Source organism: Heptranchias perlo, chromosome 6, assembly GCF_035084215.1.
Source record: "Heptranchias perlo isolate sHepPer1 chromosome 6, sHepPer1.hap1, whole genome shotgun sequence".
NCBI classification, from domain to species: Eukaryota; Metazoa; Chordata; class Chondrichthyes; order Hexanchiformes; family Hexanchidae; genus Heptranchias; species Heptranchias perlo.
The window spans coordinates 12,029,757-12,049,060 of record NC_090330.1 but is presented as its reverse complement, the minus strand read 5'-3'; the positions used below and the strand labels follow the sequence as shown (position 1 = coordinate 12,049,060).

General features: G+C 51.9%; 1 protein-coding gene across 2 annotated transcripts in view; it reads left to right on the top strand.

The window, feature by feature from the left end:
- The window catches only part of LOC137322452 (regucalcin-like), a 28,131-nt gene that overhangs the window by 1,269 nt on the left and 7,558 nt on the right, over positions 1–19,304 (top strand). Inside the window, exons 2-4 of one of the 2 annotated variants that reach the window (XM_067985372.1) lie at positions 8,022–8,204; positions 12,265–12,480; positions 18,789–18,920. In XM_067985372.1, coding sequence (XP_067841473.1) covers positions 8,022–8,204; positions 12,265–12,480; positions 18,789–18,920 — 531 coding nt within the window. The remainder of the gene's footprint in view (positions 1–8,021; positions 8,205–12,264; positions 12,481–18,788; positions 18,921–19,304) is intronic. The other variant, XM_067985373.1, reaches the window with a different exon arrangement.

Below are 19,304 nucleotides of genomic sequence, written 5' to 3'. Positions count from 1 at the left end.
TCACCCATCACCCCTGTGCTCACTGATCAACAACGCTTCGATTTTAAAATTCGCATCCTCACGTTCGAGTCCCTCCATGGCCTTACCCCCTCCATCACTGTAACCTCCTCCAGCCCTACAACCCTCCGAGTTCCACCAATTCTGGCCTTTTGTGCATTCCGCACTTCTTTCATCCCACCATTGGCGGCCGTGCCTTCAGCCGTTTAGGCCCTAAGCACTGAAATTCCCTCCCTAAACCTCTGCGCCTCTCCACCTCTCTCTCCTCCTTTAAGATGCACCTTAAAACCTATCTCTTTGACCTGTCTTAATGTCTCCTTCACTGGCTCGGTGTTAATTTTTGTCTGGTAACGCTCCTGTGAAGGGCCTTAGGACGTTTTACTACGTTAAAGGCGCTATATAAATGCAAATTGTTATTGCTGTTGTACCTTGTGTGAGTTGGATACATTAAGAGTAAGGGCTCAATTTTACGGGGCAATTGCGGGTGCATTGGGGATGAGGGGGCTCCGAAAATCGCGGAAATCCCATTCGGGTTTGGATGCCGGCTCCAACCCGTCGACTTTCGAGTTTCCCAGGGACCCACCAGCCGGTGGGATGACAGTTAAAGAGCCAAATGTACCTCACTGAGGTACTTAGGGCACTTTACTTGTGACAGATTAAGTAATTGTAATGATTTTTAACTCACCTGGGCAGCCTGCCCACTGCTTCTGATTCACGCCTGGAACGGCTGCATCAGGGAAAAAGAAACTAAATAAATTACATATAACACCACAGATAGAAGTTAAAACACAAAATGAACCTACCTTTGCACCCTGCTCCGATGTCCGATGTCTCCCTCTCCGATGTCCCCCTCTTCACCCACCGATGTCCTCCTGATCTTGCCCATTTCTCCCACCAATCTTCCCCTCTTCACCCCCGATCATCCCCCTCCCCCCCGATCTTCCCCTCTCCCCCCGATCTTCCCCTCTCCCCCCGATCTTCCACTCTCACCCCGATCTTCCCCTCTGCTCCCCGATCTTCCACTCTCCCCCCCGATCTTCCCCTCTCCCCCCGATCTTCCCCTCTCCCCCCCGATCTTCCCCTCTCCCCCCCAATCTTCCCCTCTCCCCCCGATCTTCCACTCTCCCCCCCGATCTTCCAACCTCCCCCCCCGATCTTCCAATCTCTCCCCCGATCTTCTACTCTCCCCCCCGATCTTCCCCTCTCCCCCGATCTTCCCCTCTCCCCCCCAATCTTCCCCTCTCCCCCCAATCTTCCCCTCTCCCCCCGATCTTCCCCTCTCCCCCCGATCTTCCACTCTCCCCCGCGATCTTCCCCTCTCCCCCCAGATCTTCCACTCTCCCCCCAGATCTTCCCCTCTCCCCCCCGATCTTCCAATCTCCCCCCCCGATCTTCCCCCTCCCCCCCGATCTTCCCCTCTCCCCCCGATCTTCCATTCTCCCCCCCCCGATCTTCACCTCTCTCCCCCCGATCTTCTACTCTTCCCCCCCGATCTTCCCCTCTCCCCCCGATCTTCACCTCTCCCCCCCGATCTTCCACTCTCCCCCCGATCTTCCACTCTCCCCCCCGATCTTCCAGTCTCCCCTCCGATCTTCCCCTCTCCCCCCGCCCGATCTTCCAATCCCCCCCCGATCTTCCCCTCTCCCCCCCCCCGATCTTCCCCTCTCCCACCCCCAATCTTCCACTCTCCCCTCCGATCTTCACCTCTCCCCCCGCCCGATCTTCCACTCTCCCCCCGATCTTCATCTCTCCCCCCCGATGTTCCCCTCTCCCCCCCGATCTTCCAATCTCCCCCCCGATCTTCCACTCTCCCCCCGATCTTCCGCTCTCTCCCCAATCTTCCACTCTCCCTCCCGATATTCCCCTCTCCCCCCCCGATCTTCACCTCTCCCCCCCGATCTTCCCCTCTCCCCCCCCCGATCTTCCAATCTCCCCCCCGATCTTCCCCTCTCCCCCCCGATCTTCCGCTCTCCCCCCGATCTTCCACTCTCCCCCCCGATTTTCCCCTCTCACCCCCGATCTTCCCCTCTCCCCCTGATCTTCCCCCTCCCCCCCGATCTTCCCCTCTCCCCCCGATCTTCCCCTCTCCCCCCGATCTTCCATTCTCCCCCCCCCGATCTTCACCTCTCTCCCCCCGATCTTCTACTCTTCCCCCCCGATCTTCCCCTCTCCCCCCGATCTTCACCTCTCCCCCCCGATCTTCCACTCTCCCCCCGATCTTCCACTCTCCCCCCCGATCTTCCAGTCTCCCCTCCGATCTTCCCCTCTCCCCCCGCCCGATCTTCCACTCCCCCCCCGATCTTCCCCTCTCCCCCCCCCCCGATCTTCCCCTCTCCCACCCCCAATCTTCCACTCTCCCCTCCGATCTTCACCTCTCCCCCCGCCCGATCTTCCACTCTCCCCCCGATCTTCATCTCTCCCCCCCGATGTTCCCCTCTCCCCCCCGATCTTCCAATCTCCCCCCCGATCTTCCACTCTCCCCCCGATCTTCCGCTCTCTCCCCAATCTTCCACTCTCCCTCCCGATATTCCCCTCTCCCCCCCCGATCTTCACCTCTCCCCCCCGATCTTCCCCTCTCCCCCCCCCGATCTTCCAATCTCCCCCCGATCTTCCCCTCTCCCCCCCGATCTTCCGCTCTCCCCCCGATCTTCCACTCTCCCCCCCGATTTTCCCCTCTCACCCCCGATCTTCCCCTCTCCCCCTGATCTTCCCCCTCCCCCCCGATCTTCCCCTCTCCCCCCGATCTTCCCCTCTCCCCCCGATCTTCCCCTCTCCCCCCCGATCTTCCCCTCTCCCCACCGATCTTCCAATCTCCCCCCCGATCTTCCATTCTCCCCCCCGATCTTCCACTTTCCCCCTCCGATCTTCCCCTCTCCCCCCGATCTTCCCCTCTCCCCCCGATCTTCCCCTCTCCCCCCTGATCTTCCCCTCTCCCCCCGATCTTCCAATCTCTCCCCCGATCTTCCACTCTCCCCGCCCCCGATCTTCCCCTCTCCCCCCCCGATCTTCCCCTCTCCCCCCCACCGATCTTCCCTTCTCCCCCCCCGATCTTCCACTCTCCCCCCCGATCTTCCCCTCTCCCCCCGCCCGATCTTCCCCTCTCCCCCCCCGATCTTCCCCCCTCCCCCGATCTTCCACCCTCCCCCCCCGATCTTCCACTCTGCCCCCCCGATCTTCCACTCTCTCCCCCGATATTTCCCTCTCGCGCCCGATCTTCCCCCACCACCCCTGATCTTCCCCTCTCCCCCCAATCTTCCCCTCTCCCCCGATCTTCCACTCTCCCCCGCGATCTTCCCCTCTCCCCCCAGATCTTCCCCTCTCCCCCCCGATCTTCCAATCTCCCCCCCCGATCTTCCCCCTCCCCCCCGATCTTCTACTCTCCCCCCCCGATCTTCCCCTCTCCCCCCGATCTTCCATTCTCCCCCCCCGATCTTCCCCTCTCCCCCCGATCTTCCATTCTCCCCCCCGATCTTCCCCTCTCCCCCCGATCTTCACCTCTCCCCCCCGAACTTCCACTCTCCTCCCGATTTTCCACTCTCCCCCCCGATCTTCCAGTCTCCCCTCCGATCTTCCCCTCTCCCCCCGCCCGATCTTCCACTCCCCCCCCGATCTTCCCCTCTCCCCCCCCCCCCGATCTTCCCCTCTCCCACGCCCAATCTTCCACTCTCCCCTCCGATCTTCCCCTCTCCCCCCGCCCGATCTTCCACTCTCCCCCCGATCTTCACCTCTCCCCCCCGATCTTCCCCTCTCCCCCCCGATCTTCCAATCTCCCCCCCGATCTTCCACTCTCCCCACGATCTTCCGCTCTCTCCCCAATCTTCCACTCTCCCTCCCGATATTCCCCTCTCCCCCCCCGATCTTCACCTCTCCCCCCCGATCTTCCCCTCTCCCCCCCGATCTTCCAATCTCCCCCCCGATCTTCCCCTCTCCCCCCCGATCTTCCGCTCTCCCCCCGATCTTCCACTCTCCCCCCCGATTTTCCCCTCTCACCCCCGATCTTCCCCTCTCCCCCTGATCTTCCCTCTCCCCCCGATCTTCCCCTCTCCCCCCGATCTTCCCCTCTCCCCCCCGATCTTCCCCTCTCCCCACCGATCTTCCAATCTCCCCCCCGATCTTCCCCTCTCCCCACCGATCTTCCAATCTCCCCCCCGATCTTCCCCTCTCCCCACCGATCTTCCAATCTCCCCCCCGATCTTCCACTTTCCCCCCCCGATCTTCCCCTCTCCCCCCCGATCTTCCACTCTCCCCCCCGATCTTCTACTCTTCCGCCCCGATCTGCCCCCTCCCCCCCGATCTTCACCTCTCCCCCCCGATCTTCCACTCTCCCCCCCAATCTTCCCCTCTCCCCCCCGATCTTCCCCTCTTCCCCCCGATCTTCCACTCTCCCCCCGATCTTCCACTCTCCCCCCCGATCTTCCCCTCTCCCCCCGATCTTCCCCTCTCCCCCCGATCTTCCACTCTCCCCCCGATCTTCCACTCTCCCCCCCGATCTTCTACTCTTCCGCCCCGATCTGCCCCCTCCCCCCCGATCTTCCCCTCTCCCCCCCGATCTTCCCCTCTTCCCCCCGATCTTCCACTCTCCCCCCGATCTTCCACTCTCCCCCCCGATCTTCCACTCTCCCCCCGATCTTCCCCTCTCCCCCCGATCTTCCACTCTCCCCCCCGATCTTCCAATCTCTCCCCCGATCTTCCCCTCTCCCCCCCACCGACCTTCCCTTCTCCCCCCCCGATCTTCCACTCTCCCCCCCCGATCTTCCCCTCTCCGCCCGCCCGATCTTCCCCTCTCCCCCCCCGATCTTCCCCCCTCCCCCGATCTTCCACCCTCCCCCCCCGATCTTCCACTCTGCCCCCCCGATCTTCCACTCTCTCCCCCGATATTTCCCTCTCGCGCCCGATCTTCCCCCCCCACCCCTGATCTTCCCCTCTCCCCCCAATCTTCCCCTCTCCCCCCGATCTTCCACTCTCCCCCGCGATCTTCCCCTCTCCCCCCAGATCTTCCACTCTCCCCCCAGATCTTCCCCTCTCCCCCCCGATCTTCCAATCTCCCCCCCCGATCTTCCCCCTCCCCCCCGATCTTCTACTCTCCCCCCCCGATCTTCCCCTCTCCCCCCGATCTTCCATTCTCCCCCCCCGATCTTCCCCTCTCCCCCCGATCTTCCATTCTCCCCCCCCGATCTTCACCTCTCTCCCCCCGATCTTCTACTCTTCCCCCCCGATCTTCCCCTCTCCCCCCGATCTTCACCTCTCCCCCCCGATCTTCCCCTCTCCCCCCGCCCGATCTTCCACTCTCCCCCCCGATCTTCCAGTCTCCCCTCCGATCTTCCCCTCTCCCCCTGCCCGATCTTCCACTCCCCCCCCGATCTTCCCCTCTCCCCCCCCCACCGATCTTCCCCTCTCCCACCCCCAATCTTCCACTCTCCCCTCCGATCTTCCCCTCTCCCCCCGCCCGATCTTCACCTCTCCCCCCCGATCTTCCAATCTCCCCCCCGATCTTCCACTCTCCCCCCGATCTTCCGCTCTCTCCCCAATCTTCCACTCTCCCTCCCGATATTCCCCTCTCCCCCCCCGATCTTCACCTCTCCCCCCCGATCTTCCCCTCTCCCCCCCGATCTTCCAATCTCCCCCCCGATCTTCCCCTCTCCCCCCCGATCTTCCGCTCTCCCCCCGATCTTCCACTCTCCCCCCCGATTTTCCCCTCTCACCCCCGATCTTCCCCTCTCCCCCTGATCTTCCCCCTCCCCCCCGATCTTCCCCTCTCCCCCCGATCTTCCCCTCTCCCCCCGATCTTCCCCTCTACGCCCCGATCTTCCCCTCTCCCCACCGATCTTCCAATCTCCCCCCCGATCTTCCATTCTCCCCCCCGATCTTCCACTTTCCCCCCCCCCGATCTTCCCCTCTCCCCCCCGATCTTCCCCTCTCCCCCCGATCTTCCACTCTCCCCCCCGATCTTCTACTCTTCCCCCCCGATCTGCCCCCTCCCCCCCGATCTTCACCTCTCCCCCCCGATCTTCCACTCTCCCCCGCAATCTTCCCCTCTCCCCCCCGATCTTCCCCTCTTCCCCCCGATCTTCCACTCTCCCCCCGATCTTCCCCTCTCCCCCCCCGATCTTCCACTCTCCCCCCGATCTTCCACTCTCCCCCCGATCTTCCCCTCTTCCCCCCGATCTTCCACTCTCCCCCCGATCTTCCACTCTCCCCCCGATCTTCCCCTCTCCCCCCCGATCTTCCCCTCTTCCCCCCGATCTTCCACTCTCCCCCCGATCTTCCACTCTCCCCCCGATCTTCCCCTCTTCCCCCCGATCTTCCCCTCTCCCCCCGATCTTCCACTCTCCCCCCCGATCTTCCAATCTCTCCCCCGATCTTCCACTCTCCCCGCCCCCGATCTTCCCCTCTCCCCCCCGATCTTCCCCTCTCCCCCCCACCGATCTTCCCTTCTCCCCCCCCCGATCTTCCACTCTCCCCCCCGATCTTCCCCTCTCCCCCCGCCCGATCTTCCCCTCTCCCCCCCGATCTTCCCCCCTCCCCCGATCTTCCACCCTCCCCCCCCGATCTTCCACTCTGCCCCCCCGATCTTCCACTCTCTCCCCCGATATTTCCCTCTCGCGCCCGATCTTCCCCCCCCACCCCTGATCTTCCCCTCTCCCCCCGATCTTCCCCTCTCCCCCCGATCTTCCCCTCTCCCCCCCCGATCTTCCCCTCTCCCTCCGATCTTCCACTCTCTTCCCCGATCTTCCCCTCTCCCCCCCGATCTTCCCCTCTCCCCCCGATCTTCCCCTCTCCCCCCGATCTTCCCCTCTCCCCCCCGATCTGCCACTCTCCCTCCCGATCTTCCCCTCTCCCCCCGATCTTCCCCTCTCCCCCCCGATCTTCCCCTCTCCTCCCCAATCTTCCACTCTCCCCCCCGATCTTCTACACTCCCCCCCGATCTTCCCCTCTCCCCCCCCGATCTTCCCCTCTCCCCCCCGATCTTCCCCTCTCCCTCCCAATCTTCCCCCTCTCCCCCCGATCTTCCCCTCTCCCCCCCCGATCTTCCCCTCTCCCTCCGATCTTCCACTCTCTTCCCCGATCTTCCCCTCTCCCCCCCGATCTTCCCCTCTCCCCCCGATCTTCCCCTCTCCCCCCGATCTTTCCCTCTCCCCCCCCGATCTTCCCCTCTCCCCCCGATCTTCCCCTCTCCCCCCCGATCTTCCCCTCTCCTCCCCGATCTTCCACTCTCCCCCCTGATCTTCTACACTCCCCCCCGATCTTCCCCTCTGCCCCCCCGATCTTCCCCTCTCCCCCCCGATCTTCCCCTCTCCCTCCCAATCTTCCCCCTCCCCCCTGATCTTCCACTCTCTCCCCCGATCTTTCCCTCTCCCCCCCCGATCTTCCACTCTCCCCCCCGATCTTCCACTCTCCCCCCCGATCTTCCACTCTCCCCCCCGATCTTCCACTCTCCCCCCCGATCTTCCACTCTCCCCCCCGATCTTCCCCTCTCCCCCCTGATCTTCCACTCTCCTCCCTGATCTTCCACTCTCCCCCCCGATCTTCCACTCTCCCCCCCGCAATCTTCCAATCTCCCCCCCCCCCGATCTTCCACTCTCCCCCCCCAATCTTCCAATCTCCCCCCCCCCCGATCTTCCACTCTCCCCCCCGATCTTCCACCCTCCCCCCACCCCGGTCTTCTATTCCAGTGCCGGATGACGTCTTGCTCTCTCTCTTTCTCGCTCCCCCACCCCTCGTGTTGCAGCTCCTGACGGCAGCCGGCCTGTCAATCAGACTGGCTGCCGGGCACGAAACCCGGAGAGGACGTTAATCATCAGCACTCAACATGCGATCGTGTCGGAAACGGTAAGTTTTTGTTCATGTGGGTTTGCCACATGCACCTTCACCCCCTCCCCTGCTGCCAACCCGCCGCCATTGCAAAATCGACCCCTAAATTTATCCTTCCATTTATTTTGTTGTCACGTAGTATTGAAAGTTACTATTTGATATTAAAAGTTCCGTTAAATGTAATTGCTCCTTGCTCGTCCTGCATTTTTCAGATGCTCCAGTTGGGGCTGCAGTTCCCCGGAGTTCTGGGGGATACGTCCTGGCTATTGGAAAAAGGTTTGCCTTTTTGGACTGGGAAAAAAAAGTGGTTACTAACATAGCACAGATCGATAGTGATAAAACAAACACCAGATTCAATGATGGCAAAGTGGATCCCGCTGGACGCTTTCTTGCAGGTTTGACCGTTTGAAATGTGTTTTGTTGTCTTTAGACAATGTTGGTGTTACTGAATCCTGGGGTAAGTCTGCCGCATCCGACTGCAGTGTTGGTCACAAATAAGAACTCAACTTCATGATTCTCTTGCTGACCTTGCGAATCGTCAATATATTCAAACTTAAGATAAAATATGCGAACAGAGTAGACGGGCTTAACCCTCCTGTGAATGCATCTTAAGAGCATTTACATGTGTTTGAGGAACAGTGTATGTTGCGGGTTGGTGACTAGTGAGAACCAGTTCATGTTTCTGAAGCAAAATGTTTTCTGAATCCCACCCCTCTCCACATCAGTGAATCCTGTTCTGAACTCAAATTGAAATGAGTTTCAGAAACATAAACCAGTTCTCATTGGTCACAAACCCACAACTTGTAATGTTTCACAAACATGTGTAATTATTACTCACTTAAGCCTAACAGCTGGTTAAGTTGGGTTTCTTATTGACAAGTCCAGCCAGTGTAGTTAGGCACTAAGCAAAGTTCATAATTCTTTGTTAACTAAACTGTACAGACTAATCTCAGTACATTTTAGGGTCAATTTTGTGAGCTGAGTGTGGGATACTGGGATGAGATTGTTATGGGACATTGAGACACTGCATCCTAGGTTGCTGAGGGAAGTAAGGATGGAAATTGCAAAGGTGATGGGCATAATCTTCCAATTCTCTTTAGATACGGGGGTGGTGCCAGAGGACTGGAGAATTGTAAATGTTACACCCTTGTTCAAAAAAGGGTGTAAGGATAAGCCCAGCAACTACAGGCCAGTCAGTTTAACCTCGGTGGTGGGGAAGCTTTTAGAAATGATAATCTGGGACAAAATTAATAGTCACTTGTCCAAGTGTGGATTAATAAAGGAAAGTCAGCACAGATTGTTAAAGGCAAATCATGTTTAACTAACTTGATTGAGTTTTTTGATGAGGTAACAGAGAGGGTTGATGAGGGCAATGTGATTGATATTGTGTCTATAGACTTCCAAAAAGTGTTTGATAAAGTGCCACATAATAGGTTTGTCAGCAAAAGTTAAGCCCATGGAATAAAAGGGGCAGTGGCAGCATTGATACGAAATTGGCTAAGTGACAGGAAACAGAGAGTAGCGATGAACGATTGTTGTTCTGAAGGTATACAGTGGTGTTCCCCAGGGGTCAGTACTAGGACCTCTGCTTTTTTTGATATATATTAATGAATTGGACTTGGGTGTACAGGGCACAATTTCAAAATTTGCAGATGGCACAAAACTTGGAAGTGTAGTAAACAGTGAGGAGGATAGTAATTGTTAGCGTAAAATTTGGGCTGCTGGGTTAAGGGCAATGATGAAGTGACTATTGGGTACATGGCGGTGGTCTTTACCCTAAAACCACACTGAAATGTGCTTTGTGTAGATTAGACTAACCTTAATTAAAGGCTTAAATATAACGCTTGACTACTAACAAAATGGACACTATTAAACAAAATGGACACTATTAAATAAAATGGATTCTGTGACTGTGGGAAAGACAGTTAAAAGTGTTGAGTTTGTACATTCCAAAACTGGCTTACAGTCTGGGAATACAAAAGACATTTCACAACGAACTGATAAAACTATAGAACCAGACTGCGTGAAACAAAGGCATACTGTCTTAAGGCGATAATAGTTGTTCGGACTTAATTGGTTAATGCGTAAGCAGTCCGTTGTTGCTATGCGGACTTAATTGGTTAATGTGTAAGCAGTCCATTGTTGCCATGCGGGTTTAATTGGTTAATGTGTGTAATCAAGATTAATGATGTAAAAGCTACTGAAAATCTGTATTTCAAAGGTATAAAAAAGCATGACAACCATTTTAAAGTTGAGAAGGTAGCTGCGTTCACTACGGAGTGTCCAGTCCTTCTCCCAAAGCTTTGTCCAATAAACTGCATGTTGAATCTTTAAGTCTGACTCCGAGTGGTGATTTTTCCCACAACAGTAATAGACTTCAAGAGGACATAGACAGACTGGTGGAATGGGCGGATGAAACTTAACGCAGAGAAGTGCGAAATGATACATTTTGGCAGGAAGAATGAGGAGAGGCAATAAAAACTAAATGGTACAATTCTAAAGGGGGTGCAGGAACAGAGAGACCTGAGGTATATATGCACAAATCGTTGAAGGTGGCAGGACAAGTTGAGAAAGCGGTTGAAAAAGCATAAAGGGATCCTGGGCTTTATAAATAGAGGCATTGAGTACAAAGGAAGGGAGTTATGTTGAACCTCTATAAAACACTGGTTCAGCCACAACTGGAGTATTGTGTCCAATTCTGGGCACCTAAGGAAGGATGTGAAGGCCTTAGAGAGGGTACAGAAAAGATTTACTGGAATGGTTCCAGGGATGAGGGACTTCAGTTAGGTGGATAGACTGGAGAAGCTGGGGTTGTTCTTCTTCGAGCAGAGAAGGTTGAGAGGAGATTTGATAGAGGTGTTCAAAATCATGAAGGGTTTAGATAAAGTAAATAAAGAGAAACTGTTCCCATTGGTGGAAGGGTCAAGAACCAGAGGACACAGATTTAAGGTGATTGGCAAAAGAACCGAAGGTGACATGAGGAAAAACTTTTTTACGCAGTGAGTATTTATGATCTGGAATGCGCTGTCTGAAAGGGTGGTGGAAGCAGATTCAATCATGGCTTTCAAAAAGGAATTGGATAAATACTTGAAAGAAAAAAATTTGCAGAGGTACGGGAAAAGAGCAGGGGAATAGGACCAACTGGATTGCTCTTACAAAGAGCCGGCATGGGCTTGATGGGGCGAATGGCCTCATTCTGTGCTGTAACCATTCTATGATTTTATGATTCTAATTATCAGCCATTTTTGAAATAAACCAAGCTTTCAAATTTTGGCAAGTCACTAAAATAAAAAGAAAATGCAATATTCAGTTACAATTCTTAACAATGCAGTCATATATGCCAGCATTGACCATCTGCTATTTTCACTGACTGTCGTGTTTCCGTTTGTTTCCATGACATAAACTACAGCTGATTTTTAAAAGTAAACAAACAAGGAACAGAGAAATAAAAGAAGAACATAAAATACATTGAACTTCAGCTCATTTAGTAAAGAATAATCACACATCCGATAGTGTATACCAAACGCCAGTACAGCAGCCTAGATATCCAACATTGTTCAATACAGGCCAGGAAGCTTCCAGGTTCACTCCCTGATCTGTGCTGAGTTGGCTGATCTCAGGTAGGGCAGCTGTGATTGGCTTCAATTTCTTCAGACTTGGGGGAAGGGGAGGGAATCAGCCACGGTTTCTGACTGGTGTCCAGTCAACTTGCTGTAAAATGTGATGGGGTGAGGACATGATGGGCTGTGATGCCCCTTGTTGTTAGATAGCCTGCTGAAACTTGCTGTGTTGCCTCACTAAAATGGCATTTGTCCCTGCCTTCAAATGGGGAGAAAATGTCTGTGTGTGTGAATGCAAGTATGTGTGTCGAGGGGTATAGTGAGTCCTTTTTGACAAAGGGCAGTATCTTGTCAGAGAAGACTGAGGGGTGACCTGATAGAGCTCCTTAAGATTACGAAAGGGTTTGATTGGGTAGACGTAGGGAAGATGTTTGCACTTGCAGGGGAGACCAGAACTAGGGGCCATAAATATAAGATAGCCACTAATAAAACCAACAGGGAATTCAGGAGAAACTTCTTTACCCAGAGAGTGGATAGAATGTGGAACTTGCTACCACAAGGAGTAGTTGAGGCGATTAGCTTAGATGTATTTAAGGGGAAGCTAGATAAACACCTGAGGGAGAAAGGAATAGAAGGATATGGTCCTCGGGTTAGATGAAGTAGGGAGGGAGGAGGCACGTGTGGAGCATAAACACTAGCACGGACCTGTTGGGCTGAATGGCCTGTTTCAGTGCTGTACATTCTCTGTAATTCTATGTAAAATCTTAATAAACGATTCAAGTCCGTTCCCTTTGGTTGTGCTATTTTGAGATTTTAAAGAGCTGGATTGTTCGGGGAAGGTACAGCAATCTCTGTATTATTTCAGATTCTGTTTTAACATGGCCTTTTGTTTCAGGAACCATGGCAATACAGACTCGTCCTGGTGAATTAGAAAGGCATCAGGGATCTCTTTACGCTCTACAGACTGATCAATCTGTAGTCAAACATTTTGACCAGGTGGACGTTTCCAATGGTCTGGACTGGTCCCTGGATCACAAGATCTTCTATTATATAGACAGTTTATCTTTTACTGTGGACGCTTTTGACTATGAGCTGCAGTCAGGAAAGATCTGTAAGTATTACAGGTTTATTTATTTACATGCTAAATTATTTGCATTTGTTTGCAGGATGTGGCTGCACTTATCACCTGACCTGAGTTGCCCTGAGGTCAAGGTGGTGGTGGGCCTTCCCTTTGAACTGCGGCAGTCCTTGTGATGATGGTGTCCCCACAATGGTGTAAGATAGTTGAGTGTTGTTGCAGTTGCACCCATCTAGCCAAGTGGTGAGTATTCCATTGTACTCCTAACATGAGCCTTGTACATGGTGGAGAGGCTTTTACGGGTCAGTAGGTAAGCTACTCGTCGCCAAGTACTCAGCCTGTGCTCTTGTAGCTACAGTGTTGATCACAAGATCGCAACATAATTACAGATGAGGGATGTTATTCAGTCCATCTCAGCTCATCCATCCAGCTAAAGTCGCCTCATCGAGTCAGCGACTGTTCTTAAATGATTCCGGGGTTTTTGCTCTCACTGTTCTATCTGGGTGTCCATTCCATGTGTTTGTGTGAAGAAGTATTTTCTGATATAATTTGCCTTTTATTAGTTTAAACATGTGACCCCCCTTGTTCGACTCTTACAGTTTCATTTAAAGTAATTTTCTGGAATTATCTTTTCCGTACTATTTACAATCTTAAGAATCTCTATAAGATCACCTCCCAGACATCTTCTTTCAAGAGCCCAGGTTTCTCCAATCTATCTTCATAACTGAGATCCCTAAGACTGGGCATCAGCCTTGTGGCTCTTCTCTGCACTGCCTGTACTGCTTGAATGTCTTCCTTGTGTCTTGGTGACTAGAACTGGATGCAGTACTCAAGGTGTGGTCTGACCAGAACACTGTATGGTTTGATCATAGTGGAACATTCTGTTGATATGGCTGGTCCAATTAAGTTTCTGGTCAATGGAGACCCCCAAGATATTGATGGCGGGGGACTTGACGATGGTGATACGTTGAAGGTTGGGGGAGGTGGTTGGGCCTTTTCTTGTTGGAGATAACCATTGCCTGGTGCTTATGTGGCATGAATGTTATGTGCCACTTGTCATCCCAAGTCTGGATGTGTTCAAGTCCTGTTGTAGGATGGCATGGATTGCTTCATTATCAGAGGAGTTGTGAATGGAGCTGAACACTGTGGAATTATCAGCAAACAGCCCCACTCTGACCTTATGATGGAGGGATGGTCATTGAAGCAGTTGAAGATGGTTGGGCTGTGGATGCTTCCCTGATGAACTCCTGAAATGATTGGCTTCTGACAAATATAATCATCTTCCTTTGTGTCAGGTATAACTCTGGCCACTGGAGAATTTTTCCATTGATGCCCATTAGCCTCAGTTTTGCTAGGGGCTTCTCGGTGCCAACATGTGAGGACAACACAGTGTGCTGAGAGTTCGGTAAGTGTGGGAGTTTGGTGAAGTGGGGGAAGGAGGTGCTGCTTTGCCTTGCTTTTCCTGCAGAGCGGTAGTGGACCTGAGAGTAGAAGACTGAGATTGTGGAATAAAAGCAGCAGCAGACCTGCAACAAGAGACAACTACTGTGCGACATCACAGGGACTTAACTCCTGGACCTAAGATAAATAAGAAGCAAAAAGTAACCCAAGTGGGACGTCACCAAGGAAGAGGTAAGTGATTGGCTGGTGAGTATTTTCCTGCTGAATTTGTCTAAGGTTCGAGTTTGTGGATTCTCTGGTCTCTGTTGTGTAGTGGGGGACTGCTGTTCAGCAAGGGCCCTTGAGTATACCTTTTTAATTGAAGTGAAATTGGTGGGATTCATTTAATTTGAGGGAGCGTCCGATAAAAGGCGGGATTTCAGAGCGCTGAGAACAGCTGAGAGGAGCCGAGCCGAGCGGAGCTGCGACCGAGTTCGAAGTGACGTCAGGAATCAGATCGGGACGCGACACAGGGGAGGCACCTGATTGGTGAGTAGGTTCAGGTGAGTATTTCTACTTATCGACAGTAACTGAAGTAAAAGGAAAGGGAAGGTCTGCAGGTCTTATAGGAAGTAGCGTTTATTTTTTAGTGAATCAAGGTCCCTAGTGTAGTTAACATTCTCTAAATTGAGAACAATTTAAAGGAGTAAACTCCTTAAAGGGAGTGGTAAGTAGTTTTTCTTTCCTTTTTTTTTCTCTTGACATTGCAGTTGTTGTTAAGCTAACTTAAGGGTTAAGTCATGGCAGGAGATCCCAGGGCCGTGTCATGTTCCTCTTGTGAGATGTGGGAATTCAGGGCTCCTTCCTGTATCCCTGATTCCTTCACCTGCGGGAAGTGTGTCCAGCTGCAGCTATTGTTTGACCGCTTGACGGCTCTGGAGCTGCGGATGGACTCACTTTGGAGCATCCGCGATGCTGAGAAAGTCGTGGATAGCACGTTCAGTGAGTTGGTCACACCGCAGATAAAAATTACTGAGGGAGATAGTGAATGGGTGACCAACAGACAGAGGAAGAGTAGGAAGGCAGTGCAGGGGTCCCCTGCGGTCATCTCCCTCCAAAACAGGTATACCGTTTTGGATACTGTTGGGGGAGATGGCTCACCAGGCGAAGGTGGCAGTGGCCAGGTTCATGGCACCGTGGCTGGCTCTGCTGCACAGGAGGGCAGGAAAAAGAGTGGCAGAGCTATAGTGATAGGGGACTCGATTGTAAGGGGAATAGACAGGCGTTTCTGCGGACGCAACCGAGACTCCAGGATGGTATGTTGCCTCCCTGGTGCAAGGGTCAAGGATGTCTCGGAGCGGCTGCAGGACATTCTGGAGGGGGAGGGTGAACAGCCAGTTGTCGTGGTGCATATAGGCACCAACGATATAGGTAAAAAACAGGATGAGGTCCTACAAGCTGAATTTAGAGAGTTAGGAGTTAAACTAAAGAGTAGGACCTCAAAGGTAGTAATCTCAGGATTGCTACCAGTGCCACGGGCAAGTCAGAGTAGGAATGACAGGATAGCTAAGATGAATACGTGGCTTGAGAGATGGTGCAAGAGGGAGGGATTCAAATTCCTGGGCCATTGGAACCGGTTCTGGGGGAGGTGGGACCAGTACAAATTGGACGGTCTGCATCTGGGCAGGACTGGAACCAATGTCCTAGGGGGAGTGTTTGCCAGTGCTGTTGGGGAGGGTTTAAACTAATGTGGCAGGGGGATGGGAACTGATGCAGGAAGTCAGTGGGAAATAAAATGGTGACAGAAACAAAAGGCAGTAAGGGAGAGTGTACAAAACATGACCGGACAGATGGTCTGAGAAAGCAGGGCAAAGACCAAGGGAAGTCTAGATTAAACTGCATTTATTTCAATGCAAGAAGTCTGATGGGCAAGGCAGATGAACTCAGGGCATGGATGGGTACATGGGACTGGGATGTTATAGCTATTACTGAAACATGGATAAGGGAGGGGCAGGACTGGCAGCTCAATGTTCCAGGGTACAGATGCTATAGGAAAGATAGAGCAGGAGGTAAGAGAGGAGGGGGAGTTGCGTTCTTGATTAGGGAGAACATCACAGCAGTAGTGAGAGGGGATATATCCGAGGGTTCGCCCACTGAGTCTATATGGGTAGAACTGAAAAATAAGAAGGGAGAGATCACTTTGATAGGATTGTACTACAGACCCCCAAATAGTCAACGGGAAATTGAGGAGCAAATATGTAAGGAGATTACAGACAGCTGCAAGAAAAATAGGGTGGTAATAGTAGGGGACTTTAACTTTCCCAACATTGACTGGGACAGCCATAGCATTAGGGGCTTGGATGGAGAGAAATTTGTTGAGTGTATTCAGGAGGAATTTCTCATTCAGTATGTGGATGGCCCGACTAGAGAGGGGGCAAAACTTGACCTCCTCTTGGGAAATAAGGAAGGGCAGGTGACAGAAGTGTTGGTGAGGGATCACTTTGGGACCAGTGATCATAATTCCATTAGTTTTAAGATAGCTATGGAGAAGGATAGGTCTGGCCCAAAAGTTAAAATTCTAAATTGGGGAAAGGCCAATTTTGATGGTATTAGACAGGAACTTTCAGAAGTTGATTGGGAGAGTCTGTTGGCAGGCAAAGGGACGTCTGGTAAGTGGGAGGCTTTCAAAAGTGTGTTAACCAGGGTTCAGGGTAAGCACATTCCTTATAAAGTGAAGGGCAAGGCTGGTAGAAGTAGGGAACCTTGGATGACTCGGGAGATTGAGGCCCTAGTCAAAAAGAAGAAGGAGGCATATGACATGCATAGGCAGCTGGGATCAAGTGGATCCCTTGAAGAGTATAGAGATTGCCGGAGTAGAGTTAAGAGAGAAATCAGGAGGGCAAAAAGGGGATATGAGATTGCTTTGGCAGATCAGGCAAAGGTGAATCCAAAGAGCTTCTACAAATACATAAAGGGCAAAAGGGTAACTAGGGAGAGAGTAGGGCCTCTTAAGGATCAACAAGGTCATCTATGTGCGGAACCACAAGAAATGGGTGAGATCCTGAATGAATATTTCACATCGGTATTTACGGTTGAGAAAGGCATGGATGTTAGGGAACTTGGGGAAATAAATAGTGATGTCTTGAGGAGTGTACATATTACAGAGAGGGAGGTGCTGGAAGTCTTAACGCGCATCAAGGTAGATAAATCTCCGGGACCTGATGAAATGTATCCCAGGACGTTATGGGAGGTTAGGGAGGAAATTGCGGGTCCCCTAGCAGAGATATTTGAATCATCCACCGCTACAGGTGAGGTGCCTGAAGATTGGAGGGTAGCAAATGTTGTGCCTTTGTTTAAGAAGGGCGGCAGGGAAAAGCCTGGGAACTACAGACCAGTGAGCCTGACATCTGTAGTGGGTAAGTTGTTAGAGGGTATTCTGAGGGACAGGATCTACAGGCATTTGGAGAGGCAGGGACTAATTAGGAACAGCCAGCATGGTTTTGTGAGAGGAAAATCATGTCTCACGAATTTGATTGAGTTTTTTGAAGGGGTAACCAAGAAGATAGATGAGGGCTGTGCAGTAGACGTGGTCTACATGGACTTCAGCAAAGCATTTGACAAGGTACCGCATGGTAGGTTGTTACATAAGGTTAAATCTCATGGGATCCAAGGTGAGGTAGCCAATTGGATACAAAATTGGCTTGACGACAGAAGACAGAGGGTGGTTGTAGAGGGTTGTTTTTCAAACTGGATGCCTGTGTCCAGCGGTGTGCCTCAGGGATCGGTGCTGGGTCCGCTGTTATTTGTTATTTATATTAATGATTTGGATGAGAATTTAGGAGGCATGGTTAGTAAGTTTGCAGATGACACCAAGATTGGTGGCATTGTGGACAGTGAAGAAGGTTATCTGGGATTGCAACGGGATCTTGATCAATTGGGCCAGTGGGCCGATGAATGGCAGATGGAGTTTAATTTAGATAAATGTGAGGTGATGCATTTTGGTAGATTGAATCGGGCCAGGACCTACTCCATTAATGGTAGGGAGTTGGGGAGAGTTATAGAACAAAGAGATCTAGGAGTACAGATTCATAGCTCCTTGAAAGTGGAGTCACAGGTGGATAGGGTGGTGAAGAAGGCATTCGGCATGCTTGGTTTCATTGGTCAGAACATTGAATGCAGGAGTTGGGATGTCTTGTTGAAGTTGTACAGGGCATTGGTGAGGCCACACTTGGAGTACTGTGTACAGTTCTGGTCACCCTATTATAGAAAGGATATTATTAAACTAGAAAGAGTGCAGAAAAGATTTACTAGGATGCTACCGGGACTTGATGGTTTGACTTACAGGGAGAGGTTAGACAGACTGGGACTTTTTTCCCTGGAGAGTAGGAGGTTAAGGGGTGATCTTATAGAAGTCTATAAAATAATGAGGGGCATAGATAAGGTCGATAGTCAAAATCTTTTCCCAAAGGTAGGGGAGTCTATAACGAGGGGGCATAGATTTAAGGTGAGAGGGGAGAGATACAAAAGGGTCCAGAGGGGCAATTTTTTCACTCAAAGGGTGGTGAGTGTCTGGAACGAGCTGCCAGAGGCAGTAGTAGAGGCGGGTACAATTTTGTCTTTTAAAAAGCATTTGGACAGTTACATGGGTAAGATGGGTATAGAGGGATATGGGCCAAGTGCAGGCAATTGGGACTAGCTTAGTGGTATAAACTGGGCGACATGGACATGTTGGGCCGAAGGGCCTGTTTCCATGTTGTAACTTCTATGATTCTATGATTCTATGGTTGATTGCTGACTTGATTTTGGGGCTTTGATTATGCTTCCTGGAAAATCTACAATGTCACGTAGTGCAATAAAATGCACTGCTGGAGAGATTCTACTGCTCAATCCTCAGGGCAGATCCATAAAGGAAATGGGAGTGATTTGTAATATGTAAACTCTACACTGTTTATTTTGGATAGCAAATCGAAGGGTTGTGTACAAGCTTGAACAAGAAGAAGTTATTCCTGATGGACAGTGCATCGATAGTGAAGGGAAACTCTGGGTTGCCTGTTATAATGGTGGAAGAGTCCTTCGTATCGACCCAGAGACAGGTAAACAAACCATGTGGGGATTTTCTACTGTGAGATATTTTGTAGTAAAGTTTTTGAAACTCAGTAAACACACATGCACAGGTGGGCAATGTTGTGGAGATGGAAGTAAGCGGTCTTGATGATGGAAAGAATAATGGGGCTTGAAGCTCAGCTCGGGGTCAAGAAGGATGCCAAGGTTTCTCACGGTTTGGTCCATCCTGAGCGAGTTGGTGGGATGGAGCATAGAATCAGTGGCAAGGGAGTGGAGTTCCTGGCCAGGACTAAAAATGAGGCTTTAGTCTCCCTGATGTTCCATTTGGAGGAAGTTTTGACTCAACCATAACTTGATGTTGGACTGACAGTCTGACACAATGGAGATGGTTATGGGGGGTTGAGAGAAGAAAT